Below are 16,998 nucleotides of genomic sequence, written 5' to 3'. Positions count from 1 at the left end.
CCCTGGGGAGGTGGGACCCCCCCACCCCCTCACCACCATGTTTGTTCAGTCCAGCTCTGATCAGAAAGTCCTGCTGGTTGAATACTTTTCCTGTGATGATTCGGTTCATTCTTCTTCTCTGAAGAACTTTGATCCACATCAGTAAAGATCAGATTCGGGTCAGAACCACACAGAAACTGATGTGTGGGCGGAGTCACAGTCTGACCTGATTTGTGAGCATTTCAGACGTTATCCTTCCAGTTTATTTAAAATCTAAAATATAGTTTGAAACAAAAACAGCAAACATGAAAATAATCATAACTACTTTTATTTTTCTCTTCAATCCAATACAATTATTTTGGACTTTTTCCAACATAATTGAAGGAAAGTTTTATCATTTTTGTTTTTAAAAATGGATTTATTTTGATAAAAGTATTTTAATAAGCAAAAACACTCAAGGCCCGGGGGCCGGATCTGGCCCTCCAGATCATTTTATTGTTATTAATGACCCGATGTTATCTTGTTCTCATTTTTAACTTGTATAATTTTGACAAAATATATTTTTATAGAGTAAAATATTGAAAGTTATTTAAGGTTTAAGCTGATTTATTCTGGAATAATATTCCTGCCTTTTTACTATTCATAATTATGTTAAAAAGTTACAGTTTTAAAAATTGACATTCTGCTAGCTTCTTGGACTATTTTGGTATTTACTAAGATTTTTTAGGCTGTTTTGGAGTTTAGCTAATATTTCAGCTACATGCTAGCATTTTGGCTAATCTAAGTTTTTTTTTTTTTCGGCTAATTTAGCATTTTGCTAATTTTTTTTTACTAGAGCGGGGTAAAAAATCTATTTCAATAGATTCAAGCTTAACAGATCAATAATCGATTCATAAAATATGAATTAATTTAGCAAATAAAGCTAAAGTCAACGAGCTTGATGCTAATGTTTAATGGAATTTACCATAGGACGGCTCATGCTAACGCTCGGTTGACCTAAACAAACATTTCTGACTAAATGAACATTTTTAAAACTCATTTAAGGAAATATTTTTAAAGTAAGCATTTATGGTTGCTCATTATTTCTTCTTCTTCTGGTATGAAGTGTTTACGCTAAAGCGTGATCGCCACCTAGTGGTCAAACTGAAACGTCCTTCAGGAGAAGCAGAACAATGTTTACATGTTAATGATCTGAACATTTTAGTTAGAACTTCTCCTTTAGAGAATCACTGTAACTCTGGATGATATTAACAATCTCATTATTTCAATAATAGATTTACAGTAAGTGAACTGGGTCAGATTAATATGAATATATTCATAACATTTACAGATTAATAATGTATTTCTAAACAAATGTATAAACTCAAAATTGAACTGAATGGAATAATCAAAAGAATCGGAATCGAATAGTTTCTGGAAATAATAATCAATACTCAGCCATAGTTTTGACCCCTCCCCCTCAGATTACAGCGCAGTATTTCACGTGTCTAATCCTCCCTGTGGATTAGGATTACAGTAAGAGGAGTTTTCCATCTTTAATCATTTTCATCCAATTGCTGTCAATCAGACCCTTCTGAGCTTCACTGATGGTCGTGATGACATCATGGAAGGGGCGGAGTCATTAGACTAATTTAGTGATGACACATTTTTATGTATTTTTTGTTAGTAAAGATACATTTCTGCAGCAAAACAAAAACTTATTTTACTTTTATGATGTTTTTTTTAATGTTCTGACTCATCTGTACTGCAGAACTATAGTTATAAAATACAAATAATGGGATTTGACTGTAAAACGCCACATTCAGATCAGCTTCCTGCGGCCTTCACAGGTGTGACACACCTGAAGGACGTTCAGTCCAGAAAAAGGTTGGAGTTTTCTCCACCTTCCGCGGCGGCGGCGCTGATTCATGGAGGCCGCGGAGGCTGAAGGAAAACACGGCCGGGGACACTCTCTCCCCTGCAGCCGGTCGCCCCCGACAACCGTGATAAAACGGCCTTCCTTAACTAAACTCGTAAAGCATGGGGCGATAAAACTCAATCTTCTGTAAAATCCAATTAAGTCATTATCTGACTGATTGTATCTTTAATTGAAAACAGAAGTGACAGTAAATTTCTGTGATATATCAGGATCAATCGATGGCGCCGCAGCATCTCGTCTCAGGAGGTGATTTATAATGTCAAAGCCGTATAGGTAACTCCACATTCTTCTCTCTAAAACCACTGGTGGATGAAATTAAGAGTAAGTGCGTTTCATAAAAAAACAAGATGGTCATGTTATTGATTACAACAGAAGGGGCAGAATCCAATGAAGGATCCAGCGGAGCCGAGGAAAGAAAACAAGTCATTTTCCCCGCCAGCAGAGCGCCGCCCTCCATCACTGCCAGCATTTATTTCCCTAAAACTTGTAGCGACATAAACCTCGCCGCCACTTCTGTGTTGTCTTTTCCAAACACAAATAAACGCCGCCGTTAGAGCGCACATTCAGACGCCGCACAGACTCACAATCCCAGTCCGGCTGGTTAAACACAAACGTTTAGGAGGAAATGATGTCCCGGCAAACCGAGGCGACCGCCGCGCTGGCTATCAACAGCGTTTTAAAGGTGGAATCTGGAAGAGTCCGCCTCTTCTCCGCCAACAAGGTCGCCCCAGAGCGGAAAGTTGTAAAGAATAACCTCCAGCGCCGGCGGGAAACCGTTGTCCTGCAGGGGTTAAAGAGACAATACACATGCAAATGCAGCGGAATGAAGGACGCCATAAAGACGGCTCATCACGGCGCCGCAGAGCGTGATTCATGTCTGCAGGAGACAAACCCTCACAATGTCAGGAGGAGGCCGGTCCAGATCTGCAGGAGGTTCTGACCCGGAGGCTCGAAGACCCGAGTCGCTCGGAGATCTGAGGTCAGAGGTCTGACAGCAGCAGATTCACCATCAACACTTTCATGGTTTCTTCAGATTCAGGAGGAGCAGAGTTCTCCTTTGGTTCAAACCAGAGTTCAGGTGAACTTCCACACCTGCAGAACCAGGAGGAGCAGAACCTCCTGCAAACAGTTTCCTCCATCCAGCCTCACTTAGACCACGAGTCGTTTTCTACTGATCCAAACCTAGAATGATCCACATGGATTTACTTCAGATTTAAGAAATTAGGATTTGAATTCATTATCTTTTTTTTATATATAAATATGAATTATGTCTATTTTTTGGCACGAACAAAAGAAAAAATATAGAGCTGTCAGGCGATTAAAATCTTTAATCGCGATTAATCGCATTGTCCTGAGTTAACTCGCGATTAATCGCAAATTTACATGTGGCCTTTTTTTAAGGAAAAAATGTGTGGTTCGTGGAATTTAGTAGTTCTACATTAATTATGAAAACAAGAATGACAAAATTAATAGTTTTCATCAGAAATACTTTATTTTGTAACATTGTATTGAGATAAACTTTCTTAACAATAAAGGCTGTAACATAAAATGTCTAACAAAAGCCCAAGTGCAAGTGAAGGGCATTTTAAATTCAAAACTTCAATCAACGTTCAGTAAAATAAAATAAAAAACATCAAAAATCAAATTTCCATAACACTTTCATGTTAATTTTTTGTCAGGACCAAATATTTTCCTCCTCTACAGTAATAAATGAAATAGAGATTTATCATTTCCTATTAACTTTTGTTTTTTAAAACATTAAAGACTGAGAAAAGCGGGATACTCTGTGGATAGTTTGACAGTCTGTTACTGCCGCCGCGTTCTCTGGCTGCAGCTCGATGCAGCGACGTGTCCAGCGGAGCTCACGATGAATATGCCGGCAGACAGACCGCTATGCTGGGGCTGGATCACGCTTAAACCTCCAGAACATTTAAAACGTCCCCCGGTGAGCTTGCTGTTCGGAACGTCGGGGGTCCTCAGCTCTCGGGACGCGGCGCCGGACGCGAGCCGGTACCACCAGAGGTGGTACTGGACACGAACCAGAGCCGGGTTAGGGTGCAGGAGCTCTCCAGGTCCTAGCGCCGGCCGGTTTTAGCTCGCAGCTCGGTGGTTGGAGACCCGCCCGTGATCTAGTGAGAGCAGCCGGTGAGTTGGAAGGCGGGACGCCCGCGCACGGTATGGAAAGGCACGTATGAGAAAGTCCGCGATTAATGTGTCAAAAAAATTGTCGGCGTCAAGCACACGTCAGATTAATGCGTTTTTAACGCGACAAATCTGACAGCCCTAAAAATATAAAAAGAACTAACATCTCTCAAAATGTGACTTTTTTAAAATGTTTTTACCTTTTACCTTAGTGGATGCTAAATTAGCCAAAAAGCTAGCTCGTTGCTTAATTACTAGCTAAACTCCAAAATAGCCTAAAATGTCTCAGTAAACTAAATTAGTCAAAAATGTTAGCATGTTGCTAAAATAAAAGCTAAATTCATTTTTTTATTACAATAAAAGATGAAAACAAATCCCATGACTGTATTTAAAGGTTTGTTGCTAATCTAGTTAAAATGTATAAATTTGAAGACTTTCTCCTTGTTCTCTATGGGGAATATTTTGCTCAATATTTCAAAAATTATAGTTTATGAAAACCAAAAATACAATCAGTAATGTCCTGAACGAGATGAACGTTTTGATGCCAAGATTACTGAAAGTTTTTGTGCTGAAAAACGTACGAGATGTAAAGCAGGAGAATCAGTGTGAATGCTGACTCAGCAATCACACAATAAAGAGAAACTGGATCATAATAGTGTGAATGCTTTAACACAGTAAATGCTAATTAAGTTTTTCCTTAAAAAATGATTATTTGATTTTTCTTCAGCCAGAGAGCCTCCATGGAGACACACGTGAGGCTCTGGAGCTGCAGGTTCATCCTGAGTTAGACCATGAAAGAGGAAACATCTGAAGACTCAAGACGAAGAAGCCATCTTCATCCCTCCTTCTGGAGGCAGCAGAGATGAAGATGCTGAGCTTCTCTGTGGGAGGGGCCAGGATGGATCAGAGGATCAGATCATGATGTTCTGGAGATCAGATGGAGATGTTTGGACAGGGAGGATGATGGGAATACCAGGAAAGAGGAGGTTCATGGATGAAGGAGTAGAAGGAGGCGGATGTGAAGACACTTTTAACTCTTCTGGTTTTGGTGATAATAAAACACAGATCAGACAAAAAAGATCTAATTTTTTATTCAGTTTTTCATTTGTAATAAAATGAACTTTTTGGTTCCAGTTTTGTCTTAAATGACGCTCAGATTGTCTATTGATTCTATAGAAGCTGTAATGTGTTTGAATGTTCTCAGTTTGTTTAGAAAGGATTTGATTTTCTGAAACTAAATTGAACAAAAGAGACAGAAAGAGATTCTACAGAGTCGGGAAACTGTCATCTCAGAGGGCGGAAACCTTCATCCTCCTCCTCTCATTTGGTCTCGGGAAGCTGGACGTTTCAAACTCCGCCTTGACGCCAGCGTGACCAGAGAGCGGATGGAGCGGCAGGTCAAGGTGGAGTCGTGGGCGGAGCTGATGCTGCTGGGGAGAACGCTGCAGACACACAAAGGCAGAGTTTCAACCCAAGTATGACGAGGGATCACTGTGTCCTGTGTGTTAAACTACACAACTTCATCTGCATAGCAACACAAATATCAGTAAAATGATTTAATCTCGGATGAAGTTCTGCTTTGACCAAACCAGAAACGATGACACTGAATCTGAAATTGACAGCAGAAGATGTTGAAGCTGATAGCCAGCTAAAATACTGGTTAAATTCCAAATTAGCATAAAAAACAAACAAACAAAAAAAAGCCTGTTAGCCAAAATAGCTAGCATGCAGCCGAAACATTAGCTAAACTCCAAATTAGCCCAAAAAACTGGGAAAAATACTAAATTACCCAAATTAGCAAGCGTGTAGCTAAAATATTAGCTAAGGCAAGGCAAGTTTATTTGTAGCACATTTCATGTACAGAGACAATTCAAAGTGCTTTACATAAAACATTAAAATAAACATCAAAAGAAATAGTAAAAATGTCATTCATCATCATTCAAATCATTAAAATAAAATTAAAAGAATGTAAAAATTTAAAACAAGCATAGATAAAAAGTGCGGACGTAAACTTCATAATATCCCAAAAACCTTAATAAATGCCAAAATAGTCCATAAAGCTAGCAGAAGTCCATTATAACTTTCAACTTTACTTCAATATGACTCCAAGTAACGTCTATTCCACTATTGAATTAGTCGTCGACTATTTCAGTAGTCGATTAGTTGACGATTAGTCGTCGATTAGTCGACTAATCGACGACTAATCATGGCAGTCCTAGCATACAAACACATGGAGGTATACAAACATAACAGATTTACTATTCATGTACTTGTTATACAAAGCATACATTTTTTTTTACTGTTTTTATTGCTAAAATCAATTGAAACAAACCAAATAAACTTTTTTAAAGTTTCATATTATTTTATGAGGTGCTGTGAGACACCCAAGGCTGTAAAGAGCCACTTTCATGAAAACTGTCTTTATTCTGATGGCGGAGAACATTTACAAAGAAAATTCAAATTAAATTACATTTCTGAGTCTTTATTCAATTTGATGTGAATCAGGAGCAGATGAAAAAATACCATTTGAAAAAATTTGTATTTGTGATGTAAAAAATCATCTGGGTGGGGCCACAAGCTCCCAGCTCCGCCCCATTCTGATGCAGACACAGATCCGTGAACGTCTTTGTTTTCCTGGTTTTGAGCTGGAATCTGGATCAGCTGGATAACTCCCATAATGCTCTCTGTTTTGTTATGTTGGGGGGGTGAGGGGCGGTAAGCTAGTGGGAGGGCATTTAAACAGAGAGCTCTCAGCAACGGGGAGGGGAGGGGGGACGGGGTTGCTCCACGGTAACCGCCCACAACTCAGAGGTGAATTCCTCATGAACTCCTGCCGCTCTGCAGAAAGTATGTCCTAAGAAATGACAGTTTTTATTTGATTCTGACTATAAACGGCATCATCGTATTAAAAGATCGCTGGGGATGAATTGAGTAATAGATGATCGAGTGTAATTTTATGACTTGAATCTGTTGCACATTTATGAGCATAAACTGATGTTAGTTCAGACTAACTTTATCTCAACGATTAAACTTCATTTCAAGTGTTAAAAAGGCTTTGCAAAGTCATCCATTGGTGTAAACGTCAGAGCTTCTCCCTCAGATACTCTTGAAGTCGTTAATATGATGAATTCCTGCTGTGCCGAGTCGGCGTTCTCATAAACAACGCGCCTCCTTCCTGCTGGGGAGTAAACAGAAAGAACACAGCAGAGTCCAATCATGAGAGCCACAAAATACATCTTCTTCTCTGTCACCACCCACATAAAGATGACTGCACCGCCACAACATCCACGGCTACCTTTGGATTTACAGCTAATTGAATCCTTCAGCAGGAGGAGACGGGGCTTCAATCAGCACCGTGTCTGCTGGGGTCAACGCCGGCGGGAAAAGCAGACGGATCTTTAAGAGGAAGCAGGTAGACACAGTAAACCCTCGGGCTGCTGCAGTTAGCAGGTCGATGGATGCAGAGAAACAGAAAACATCAATGAATTCCCGAGATCTTCAGGAACAGTTTGAATAACAAGAAGATTTCTGTACAACCTTCAAACCCTCCAGGAGAAGAAAAGAAGATCTGAGAAGATCTGATGACTGACTCACACAGAGGGAGGGAGGGATGGAAGGAAGGATGGATAAAGGATGGATGAAGAATGGATGAAGAATGGATGGATGGAAGGAGCGATTGAAGGAACGATTAATACATGTTAAATTAATTTCTGGATGGATGAACAGTTAAATCAGGGGGGGTAAACTTCGGCCCGGGGGCCATATGCGGCCCGTTAACTTATCTGACCCGCTAAAGTGGCATAAGCATCAACCCATTGGTGAACATGGCACTAAAATTAGAACAAAAAACGACTTTTAAGATAAAAACTCCAACATGTTCTGTTTTAAGTAACTTTTAATCAAGATGAAGGCGTGTTTCGGCTTTGACATGTCCAGATCCTGAGTTATTTCTTTATTTTACGAGGTGAATCACCAAAACACACCACAAATCTGCCCCAGTCCGGCCCGTCTGTCAGAATGTAGAACCCTGTGTGGCCCCCCGAGGATGAGAAAGTTTGCCCCTCCCTGAGTTAAATAGATGATGAATAGAAATGTGTGGATAACTGGATGTACAGATGGATGGATGAAGATTTAAACAGTGGTTGGATGTATGAACGGGTTGATGGTTGGATGTATGAACGGGTTGATGGTTGGATGTATGAACGGGTTGATGGTTGGATGTATGAACGGGTTGACGGTTGGATGTATGAACGGGTTGATGGTTGGATGTATGAACGGGTTGATGGTTGGATGAAGGATCGGGTTGATGGTTGGATGTATGAACGGGTTGATGGTTGGATGAAGGATCGGATGGTTCAACATTAAAAACAGCTTCTGTATTTTCATGAAGTATGACTACAATTAAAAACAAAAGATTTTTTAATCTGAATGAAAATAATCCAGATTTTGAGATGAGAACCTGAATGAAGGTTTCTGGGTTCACCAACACGAGGACGTCTCTGAAACGTCCTACAGATGACTCCCGTCCACCGCAGTCATGTGACAACCTCTCCAATGTATCTGAGCTCAAAGGCCTCCCTCCTCCCTCCCCGCCTCCTCTGATGGGTGGGGGCGGGACAGAGAAGGAGTCATTTCTCTCCTCATTAACTTCCTGATTGGTTTCGGACTCGGGTTTTTACCCGTCTGCAGTTTGTCACCGGTTCTGGACTGACAGCTCAATCGTTAATACTAATGTTAGCTAAGAGCTCGTCTTTTCACCGCTCAGCGCGCCGCATGTACAGCAATAACCGCCGGCGGCTGGGGGGGCACGCTCACTGTTAATTCAGCGCCTGTTCATCAGCAGGAAATCTACGATGTAATTAGAGGACGTGTTAGTCTGAGCGGCCGTGTTCAATCAGGACCTTCTGTCCAACACATGTTCTGACGGATCTGCTGCTGCAGCAACGCCTCGTCTTCTCGTTAGCCGCTCGCCACCTGTGGATGCTGATGGTACCAGATGACTGGTGGGGATTCTCACATTTGTTTCAATTCTGCAGAACCTTTGAGGCAATCTGCATGACCCAAACCCTTCAGCCCCCAAACACTCTGGAACCGGAGCAGCAAGAACCCAAACGTTGAAGATGACGACCCATCTGAGACTTTACGGTCGTACAGTCGCCCTGCGATCCACTCTGAGCTGGACATGTCTGCAGGATATTCCAAAGTCTACAACACGTGTCAAAGTCACGGCCCGGGGGCCGGATCCGGCCCTCCAGATCATTTTGTTTTATTGTTATTAATGACCCGATGTTATCTTGCACTTATTTCTAACTTGAATAATTTTGACAAAATATATTTTTATAGAGTAAAATATTGAAAGTTATTTAAAGTTTAAGTTGATTTATTCTGGGATAATATTCCTGCCTTTTTATTATTCATAATTATGTTGAAAAATTATGGTTTTAAAGATTTAAAAATGTAGTTTTGTTCAATAAATGTTTATCCTGTTCGTCCCGCGACCTCAGGTGTATTTTGGATTCTGGTCCCCTGAGCGATTGAGTTTGACACTCCTGATTTAAAGGGTGACCAAACAGGCCAGTTGGAGGCTGACTCCATTTTCAGCTAAGAAAAAAGCATTAATTTAGAGTCATTGGGATTTGGTGCCCCCTCCAGCAGATGGCGACCTAGGCGGCTGCCCAGGGCCGGCCCTGCACAGCGGCTTCTCCACCGGCTCATCTGAGGTGAAGTTTTCCTTTTCTCCAAACATCCGTTTGCTTCAACACACGTTTGGTTTGAGCAGCTCCGCCTTTTCCAGCTAAATCTGAAAGTTTTTCTGAGTTGTGGTTCCAGATAGAATCAGGAAAAGGAGAAAAAGTTTCCGGATGTTTTGTAAAATGACGTGACATAAATTATAAAGTGTTTATGTAATAAACCGTGAACACAAAACTATAAGTTTCAGTTTGAAACAGGTGTGTGAGCGGCGTATTAAAGGTGAGCAGCAGTTGTTTTCCCCATAAAAACCGTCTAAATGACCCGCTAGCCTCGTTAAAACAAAGAAAAACAAACTGTAGCTGCGACACTGACCTGGTTCCTGATTCACTGATTGATCAGCTGATTGGACGGCAGTCACATGACAGCAGCCCAGAGGGAGGGGCTCTGAATTCTGCTTTAAAAGAGTCTCTTCATTACGAGCGCGGTTCATCCATCAGCAGAAATAATGAAGGCTAAAGCCTGTGGGGGGGTCATGCATCACCGTGTTGTTAACAGGCTGAAGAAGAAAACAACAATGTATGTTCTGTTTGACCTCATGAATCACAGCACGCCACTTCAGCCTTCAGCGCGCTCACACTCATAGACTGTAAATAATTATTTTTGAAGGCTTCATGACGCGCTCAGCCGTCGCCCGGGATTTTATTTACTGAATGATGAGACTTGTTTAGTGGGGGGCACCTCGAAACCAGGAGGAGATCCGCCCAATAAGACCGCCGTTATTACAGATGAAATAGGATCCACTTTTATGGACAGAACTCGGTTTTAGGGAAGTTTCACAATCAGATATTTTATAAAAATGCTAAAAATGACCCCTCCCTCCAGGGTTTGGCATGACTGCTGCAGTTCCAGCCGCTGGTCATTTGGGGGCGCTATCATCTCAAACGAGCTCTGACCGGGACGGAAAAACGCCACAAATAAAGTTAACAGCATCTGCAGGTGTTTTACAGAGGGTGAAGATAAACTTTGGCCACAAAAGTGAAACAAACCGAAGGTAAAAAAATAAATAAAAACGGACGCCCACTTCAGCCTCGCAGACCCCGCCCCCTGAAAATATGGTCTGACAGTGAAGTGGAAAGGCTGGACACCTCTGAGCTGAAGGGTTAGAGAGGATGCTCCTGCTGACAATCTAAACTCAGGAACCAAATGAAGCCCCGCCCCCTTCATCTTAATTATGATGACTATTGATTTTTGCTCCCAGTGGTCGTTACTGGTACTGCACTCAAGAAGGAAGGCTTCTCATTTTAACAAAAGTAGAACTTCCACGATTAGTTGACTAATCGAATATTAAAATAGTCGACGACTAATTTAATAGTCGATTAGTTGTTACTTTATATTATATGAAGTCAGAGTGTAGTAAAGTTAAAGGTTATAATGGCATTCTGCTAGCTTTATGGAGTGTTTTGACATTTATTAAGTTTTTTTTTTTAGGCTAAATTAGAGTTTAGCTAATATTTCAGCTACATGCTAGCTGTTTTGGCTAACTTATGCTTTTTTCCATTTTTCAGGCTGATTTCACATTTAACTAATATTGTACCTGGCTATCAGCTTCAGCGCTTTCAGCTATTAGCTTCATCGATTACTGCTATCAGCTTCAGTGGTTTTAGCTAATAATGTCAGCATCTTCAGCTACCAGCATTAGCCACATTCAGCTTGTGGCAGCACTAAACAGAAGAGGATTGGAAAATGACCAAATAGCCGATGAAGCTCCTGCTGCTCGGCCGCCAAACGAACAGAAATGAACGCCGGTTCCTTATGAAGAATGAACATGGACTGTATGTGAAAACTGGACAGGGTGAGTGTGATGTCATCCACAGAAAACGGTTTACTGTTGGCTCCAACCAATCACACGGATGCTGCCATGTGGGGGCCAGATGTCAGGTAAGCCGTGATTGGTCTGAGTTTCTATGGTAACCATTCTGATGAATCAGAAAGGAGCTTGTTGGAAGGCCACACCCCTACCACTTGAAAGTGTCCTACACAGAATCTGTTTAATTTAGATTTGACTGAGTAACAGCTGTTTGCTTCTTGGAACCACTTCCTGTTTGGAACTCCAGGAGGCTGAGGGCACTCAGTCCAGTTCTCATATACAGTCAATGAGCGTACGCTTTCCTCAGTAAATCAATATGTTTATAGAATGATTAAAGATGAGAAGATAAAGTGAAGAGTCTGAAAAAAATTAGCCTTTTGTTAAATGCAGGTTTTCCAAAAGGTGAACGATGTCAAAAATATTACAAGGAATGACTTAGTGCTCCCACAAACGATTAAAACGATGTAAAGCACACATCTTAACCACCATCAGCTTTAAAACTGACTACAAATAAAGACAATTAAGGTGATAGTTTATTAAACCTTTAATAAAACATGCAGCTTCTGGACTCCATTAGTTTCTAGAATTAAAACAAGATTAAATCAAATGAGGTCAGCGTCTGAAACAAGGAACTTTACTGCAGTCTGACTCTATAAAGTAACAAATATATAAAGTGACAAACAACTAATGCCAATTAAAATCATCGTCTTATAGACTTTTTTAATAGAGACTATTTTAATAGTTGACTGATCGACTATTAAAATAGTCGATTATTCAACGACTAATCGACTATTAAAATAATGGTGGCAGCCCTAAAACGATCAACATCCTCTTAAAGCAGCTTAGAAACGTCAGTGTTTCTAAAGATGTTTTATTTGAGAAGAATCAGTGTTCGTCTTTTAACACACTAACATTTTCACATCAACTGGTGACATTGTGACAGACCAGAGACTCGGACTCGGACTCGGACTCGGACTCGGACGGTCTTCTCTGGTTCCTGCAGGAGCAGTGATGCTCCAAACACCAGCAGCTGCAGAAATGTTTGAATCACTGAAGCTCCGTCTTTGAAAGTTTATTCTCACCAGGAGACTTTTGCTTTTTTCTGTCTCACTTGGCGCTCCATGAAAAATGTCCAAACTACTAAAGAGTCTTTGTGAGAACTAACAAAAGCGAAGCTTCTGAACCTCCCACTGCCGGCGAGGGGGAGTGAATGAGCTGCAGCAAGCAGATGTTGGAGGAGATGGTAACTCACTCTGATCCACAGATAAGCTCTGTGTGGGGGGGTCATGCTGGCAGATAACTCCTAAGTAAACAGCGACGCTCAGTTTTCCTCTAAAAGAGTCACAATGAACTCACTTTTTATTTATGTCATCACACTAAACAATGACAAAAACAGGAAGATTTGTTTTTAGTGACAATGAAGGGAAACTGAAAGAAGAAAACTTCATATTTCTCCTCCTTTTGCTTCATTATTCAGACCACTGGTGCTTTATAAAATGTATTTTCTTAATATTTTTATTGATTTAGCCTCTTTGATGAGTGGTTGTTCAATTAATCGATTCCTATTCTTATGATCTCATCAGATCCATCTGACTGAGTAAGTTGGTAATTGAGTTAAAATGATCTTAAAATGATAAAGAACAGATCTTGTAAATCTGGACTGAGACACGGTCGATTCATTTCACTATAAGGTAACAACAACCAATCACAGCAGAGGACACACGTGTGATGCAGCAGAAACTAAAACTCTAACGTGAACGGATTCTTGTTGACTTGTTTGTTCACAGATCTAATTGATTATCTTGAAGTCATACACGAATCTGAAACCTTCCCTGCTCTGATCAGTAGCAGGAATTCATCTCTGGGTGGAAGTTTGGGATCAAAATGTCCCGATCCATTCTAGATCAGAGAATCGGATCAGAATGATCATCCACTATAAACCGGATCATTGTGGAAAAGAATCGTTACACCTTCAGTGGTTGAAGATCCTCCATAACCTGATTCTCTGTTTTCAAACACATCTTCCTTGTTTTGGCTCTAAAAACTCTAACAGAATAATGTTTATTTGTCATTGCACATTTGTACAGTGACATTAAAAAGGAATCCTCTTTTCCAAGAGCAGAGGTGATAACAATAAAATATAAGATCAAATATAAAAGCAAAGTGCTGGTCCGAGATTACAATTATATTCTGATTTAAATCTATAAATACAGAAGTAATAAAAGCAAGCGCTCATCTCCATCAGCAACATTTTCAGAAGAGACTTCTGCTCTCAGATAGAAACTGTTTCATGGAGTTTATTTTTATTTGTTTAACCTTTATTTTACCAGGAAATCCCACTGAGATTAGAGCTGTTTTTAATGGGAGAATTATCATAAAACAATATTTCAATAGTTCCAACAGCTATTTTAATTGTACAAGTGACAAATAAATGTCATTCTATTCTATTTCTCATATATTCGATTCTATTCTATTCCAATAGAATATATTCTACTGTATTCTATTCTCATCTTTTTTATTCTAGTCTAATCTATTCTATTATATTCTAAACTAATATATTCAAATCTATTCTACTATACTCTATTCTATTCTATTTTATTGTATTCTAATGTATTTCATTCTAATCTATTATACTCTTTTCTAATCTATTTAATTTAATATATTCTACTTTATTCTATCCTTATTTTTTTTCTATTCTAATGTAATCAATTTTATTCTAACCCAATTTAATCTTATCTAATCTACTGTTTTCTATTCTACTCTATTCTATTTTACTCTATTGTACTCTTGTTTTTTCTTTTCTAATCGAATCTTTTTTTTCTAATCTATTTTACTCTTTTCTATTCTAATCTAATAGAATCTATTCTACTTTATTATTTTCTACTCTTTTCTATTCTAACCTAATCTATTTTATTTGAATCTAATCTACTCTACTGTATTGTTTTTTAACTTTCTATTCTAATCGAATCTATTCGACTTTATTCTCTACTCTATTCTATTCTTTTCTACTATAATCTAATCTTTTTATTGTAATCTAATCTATTCGACTTTATTCTCTACTCTATTCTATTCTTTTCTACTATAATCTAATCTTTTTATTGTAATCTAATCTATTCTACTCTAAATGATTCTATTCAAATCTAATCTGATCTGATCTAATCTCCATCCATCTTCCTCCGCTTCATCCGGGACCGGGTCGTGGAGGCAGCAGTCTAAGCAAAGATGCCCAGACTTCCCTCTCCCCGGCCACTTCCTCCAGCTCCTCTGGGGGGACTCCGAGGCGTTCCCAGGCCAGCCGAGAAACATAGTCTCTCCAGCGTGTCCTGGGTCTTCCCCGGGGCCTCCGCCCAGTGGGACATGCCCGGAACACCTCACCAAGGAGGCGTCCAGGAGGCATCCTGATCTAATCTATTCTATTGTATTCTGATCTCCTAAACTGCTTTTTGTAAACAATAACAAAGAAAACATTTATTATGCATCTTTATTTAAAATACTATATTGTATATAATCTGTGAATCTTAATCTTAAATGAAAACATGACGTAGAGTCACTTCCTGTGGTTATTCTCATTCATTCTTAGTGTAAGATTAAACTAGAGCCTAAAGATCAAGTATAGAATAATCAGGGAGTAATATAATAAAACATGAACTCTATGAACATTTAACTTTACACAGCACTGCAGTTATTGTAATTCTCATTTAATATTAAAGTTTAGGTTCAAATAAATGTTTCTGTAACAAAAATCATCAAAAACCTGATTTTTGTCGTAATAATGGTCTATTTATGAGGATAGGATTAAAACAGGTTTGATTCACTTATCATGAAGTTGATATTTTCAGATGTGAACGGTTGCAGTATGAATGGATTCAGACGCTGATGTTCTGCTGGAAGTAGAAGTGAGGAATCGCAGCCACACAACGATGCTGAGTCAGCATTAGTGCATATTCTACTTAACATAAACAGGAAGATCTGCAGGAGCTGGAGCCAGCCCCCCCCCCCGACTTCAGAAACTCTTTAATGACAAACGTGCTTCTCAAATCACGTTAAAATCTTTCCTGTTATCAGTGGAAAGATCCTCATCTGGACTGATAGAATTTGTCTCATGAGATCTCCTGAAATACGTTTGATTTTTTCCCTTTTAGGACAAATCCTGACATCAGCTGGAAACACTCATATTTAGGTCAAATGCTCTGAACACTGGAAGTATGACGTCCTAAAATAAACATGTATTTTTATTTAAGGAGTTGCAGTATTTTGATACACATAGGGTTATACTTTCCTCCCAAAATGAAGCGCTATAACAGATCTTTTATCTGTATTTCTAGACCAGCTCCAATCAGACGAGAACATTTTATAAGAAAGTTGTCATATTTTTATATAGATTATGGGTCAAAAATATGTTTCATTAACGATATTACTAAAGACGTTTTCAAGATCAAATGACTCAGTAAGATGTTCAAGATTTATCGTCTTTAAACAAGTCGTGGCATCAAACTGGAAAGATGTTTTTTACTATTAAACTGTACTTAAAGTAGACTAAAACACTACTTTGTGTTGCTGCAGTGTGAAATAATCTGTCTGGATCAAATCTCAGGAATGACTGATTTCTTCTTCACTGGAGGTTCTGCAGCAGAACCAGAACAAAGACCAGAACAAACATTTCATGTTCAGAAATACAAACAATAGAAATAAAGTTTCCTCATGAATCAGACGTGGAAAAGTTGGACCTTCAGCGGCTCCAGGAGCCGTCCTCCCTCTGACCCGGGTCACCAGAACTGAAGACATGAAAATCCAATCTGAGGAATGACGGGTTGCCTGTCACATGACAAGGCTGCCCTGGGATTAAACCCCTCCCATTAAAAGGATACGAGCTGTGTCTAAAAGAAATTGGCCCTGGACAGTTTGAGCGTCCAGCTGAGGACGAACGCTGGAAGAATGAGGGCGTCAACCGCCCCCCCAGGAATGAGGGGATGCTCATCAGCAGCAGCAGGACTTAATGGTCCAGAAAATGCAGTCAGAGAGCAGACGGGCAGAAGAAGAAGAAGCTCGGCTGATGGGGGCTTCCCTGAAACATCTCAGGTCGGACGCTGAGGCACAGCCCGCAGTGATCCTGGAGAGTTTGAACAAACGCTTTGGGCCTTCAGCCGGTCATGGATGACACTTTTAAATGTGAACAAACTCCTGCGAACCTCAACACCATTCTGTGGCTGTGACATTCACACTGCACCTTTAGGTCCACTCAGGGTTCTGATGGTGTTCTTGATTCAGCAGAAGAGGAACTCGTCTAAACTGGGTTTGGACCAAACCACAGAACTCTGGTCCTCCTGAGAACTACGACTTTCTGGTCGACCAGGAGGACCTTCACCTCCTCACAGACAGACGAGGAGTCGTGAGGAGGTGA

The 16,998-nt window shown here is 40.0% G+C and overlaps 1 protein-coding gene and 1 long non-coding RNA gene across 4 annotated transcripts in view; one reads left to right on the top strand and one right to left on the bottom strand.

The window, feature by feature from the left end:
* Nucleotides 1-5,185, top strand: part of LOC118599111 — an 11,567-nt gene extending 6,382 nt beyond the window's left edge. For both annotated transcript variants that reach the window (XR_004948401.1, XR_004948400.1), the window contains one exon: nt 4,767-5,185. This is a non-coding gene — a long non-coding RNA (uncharacterized LOC118599111). The remainder of the gene's footprint in view (nt 1-4,766) is intronic.
* The window catches only part of dmrt1 (doublesex and mab-3 related transcription factor 1), a 37,814-nt gene continuing 25,930 nt past the window's right edge, over nt 5,115-16,998 (bottom strand). For both annotated transcript variants that reach the window (XM_024275985.2, XM_024275983.1), the window contains one exon: nt 5,115-5,481. In XM_024275985.2, coding sequence (XP_024131753.1) covers nt 5,438-5,481 — 44 coding nt within the window. In that variant the 3' untranslated portion in view covers nt 5,115-5,437. The remainder of the gene's footprint in view (nt 5,482-16,998) is intronic.

Source organism: Oryzias melastigma, linkage group LG9, assembly GCF_002922805.2.
Source record: "Oryzias melastigma strain HK-1 linkage group LG9, ASM292280v2, whole genome shotgun sequence".
In the NCBI taxonomy this organism is placed as follows: Eukaryota; Metazoa; Chordata; class Actinopteri; order Beloniformes; family Adrianichthyidae; genus Oryzias; species Oryzias melastigma.
The sequence above is the reverse complement of the archived record's forward strand: the minus strand, read 5'-3'. Positions and strand labels throughout refer to the sequence as shown.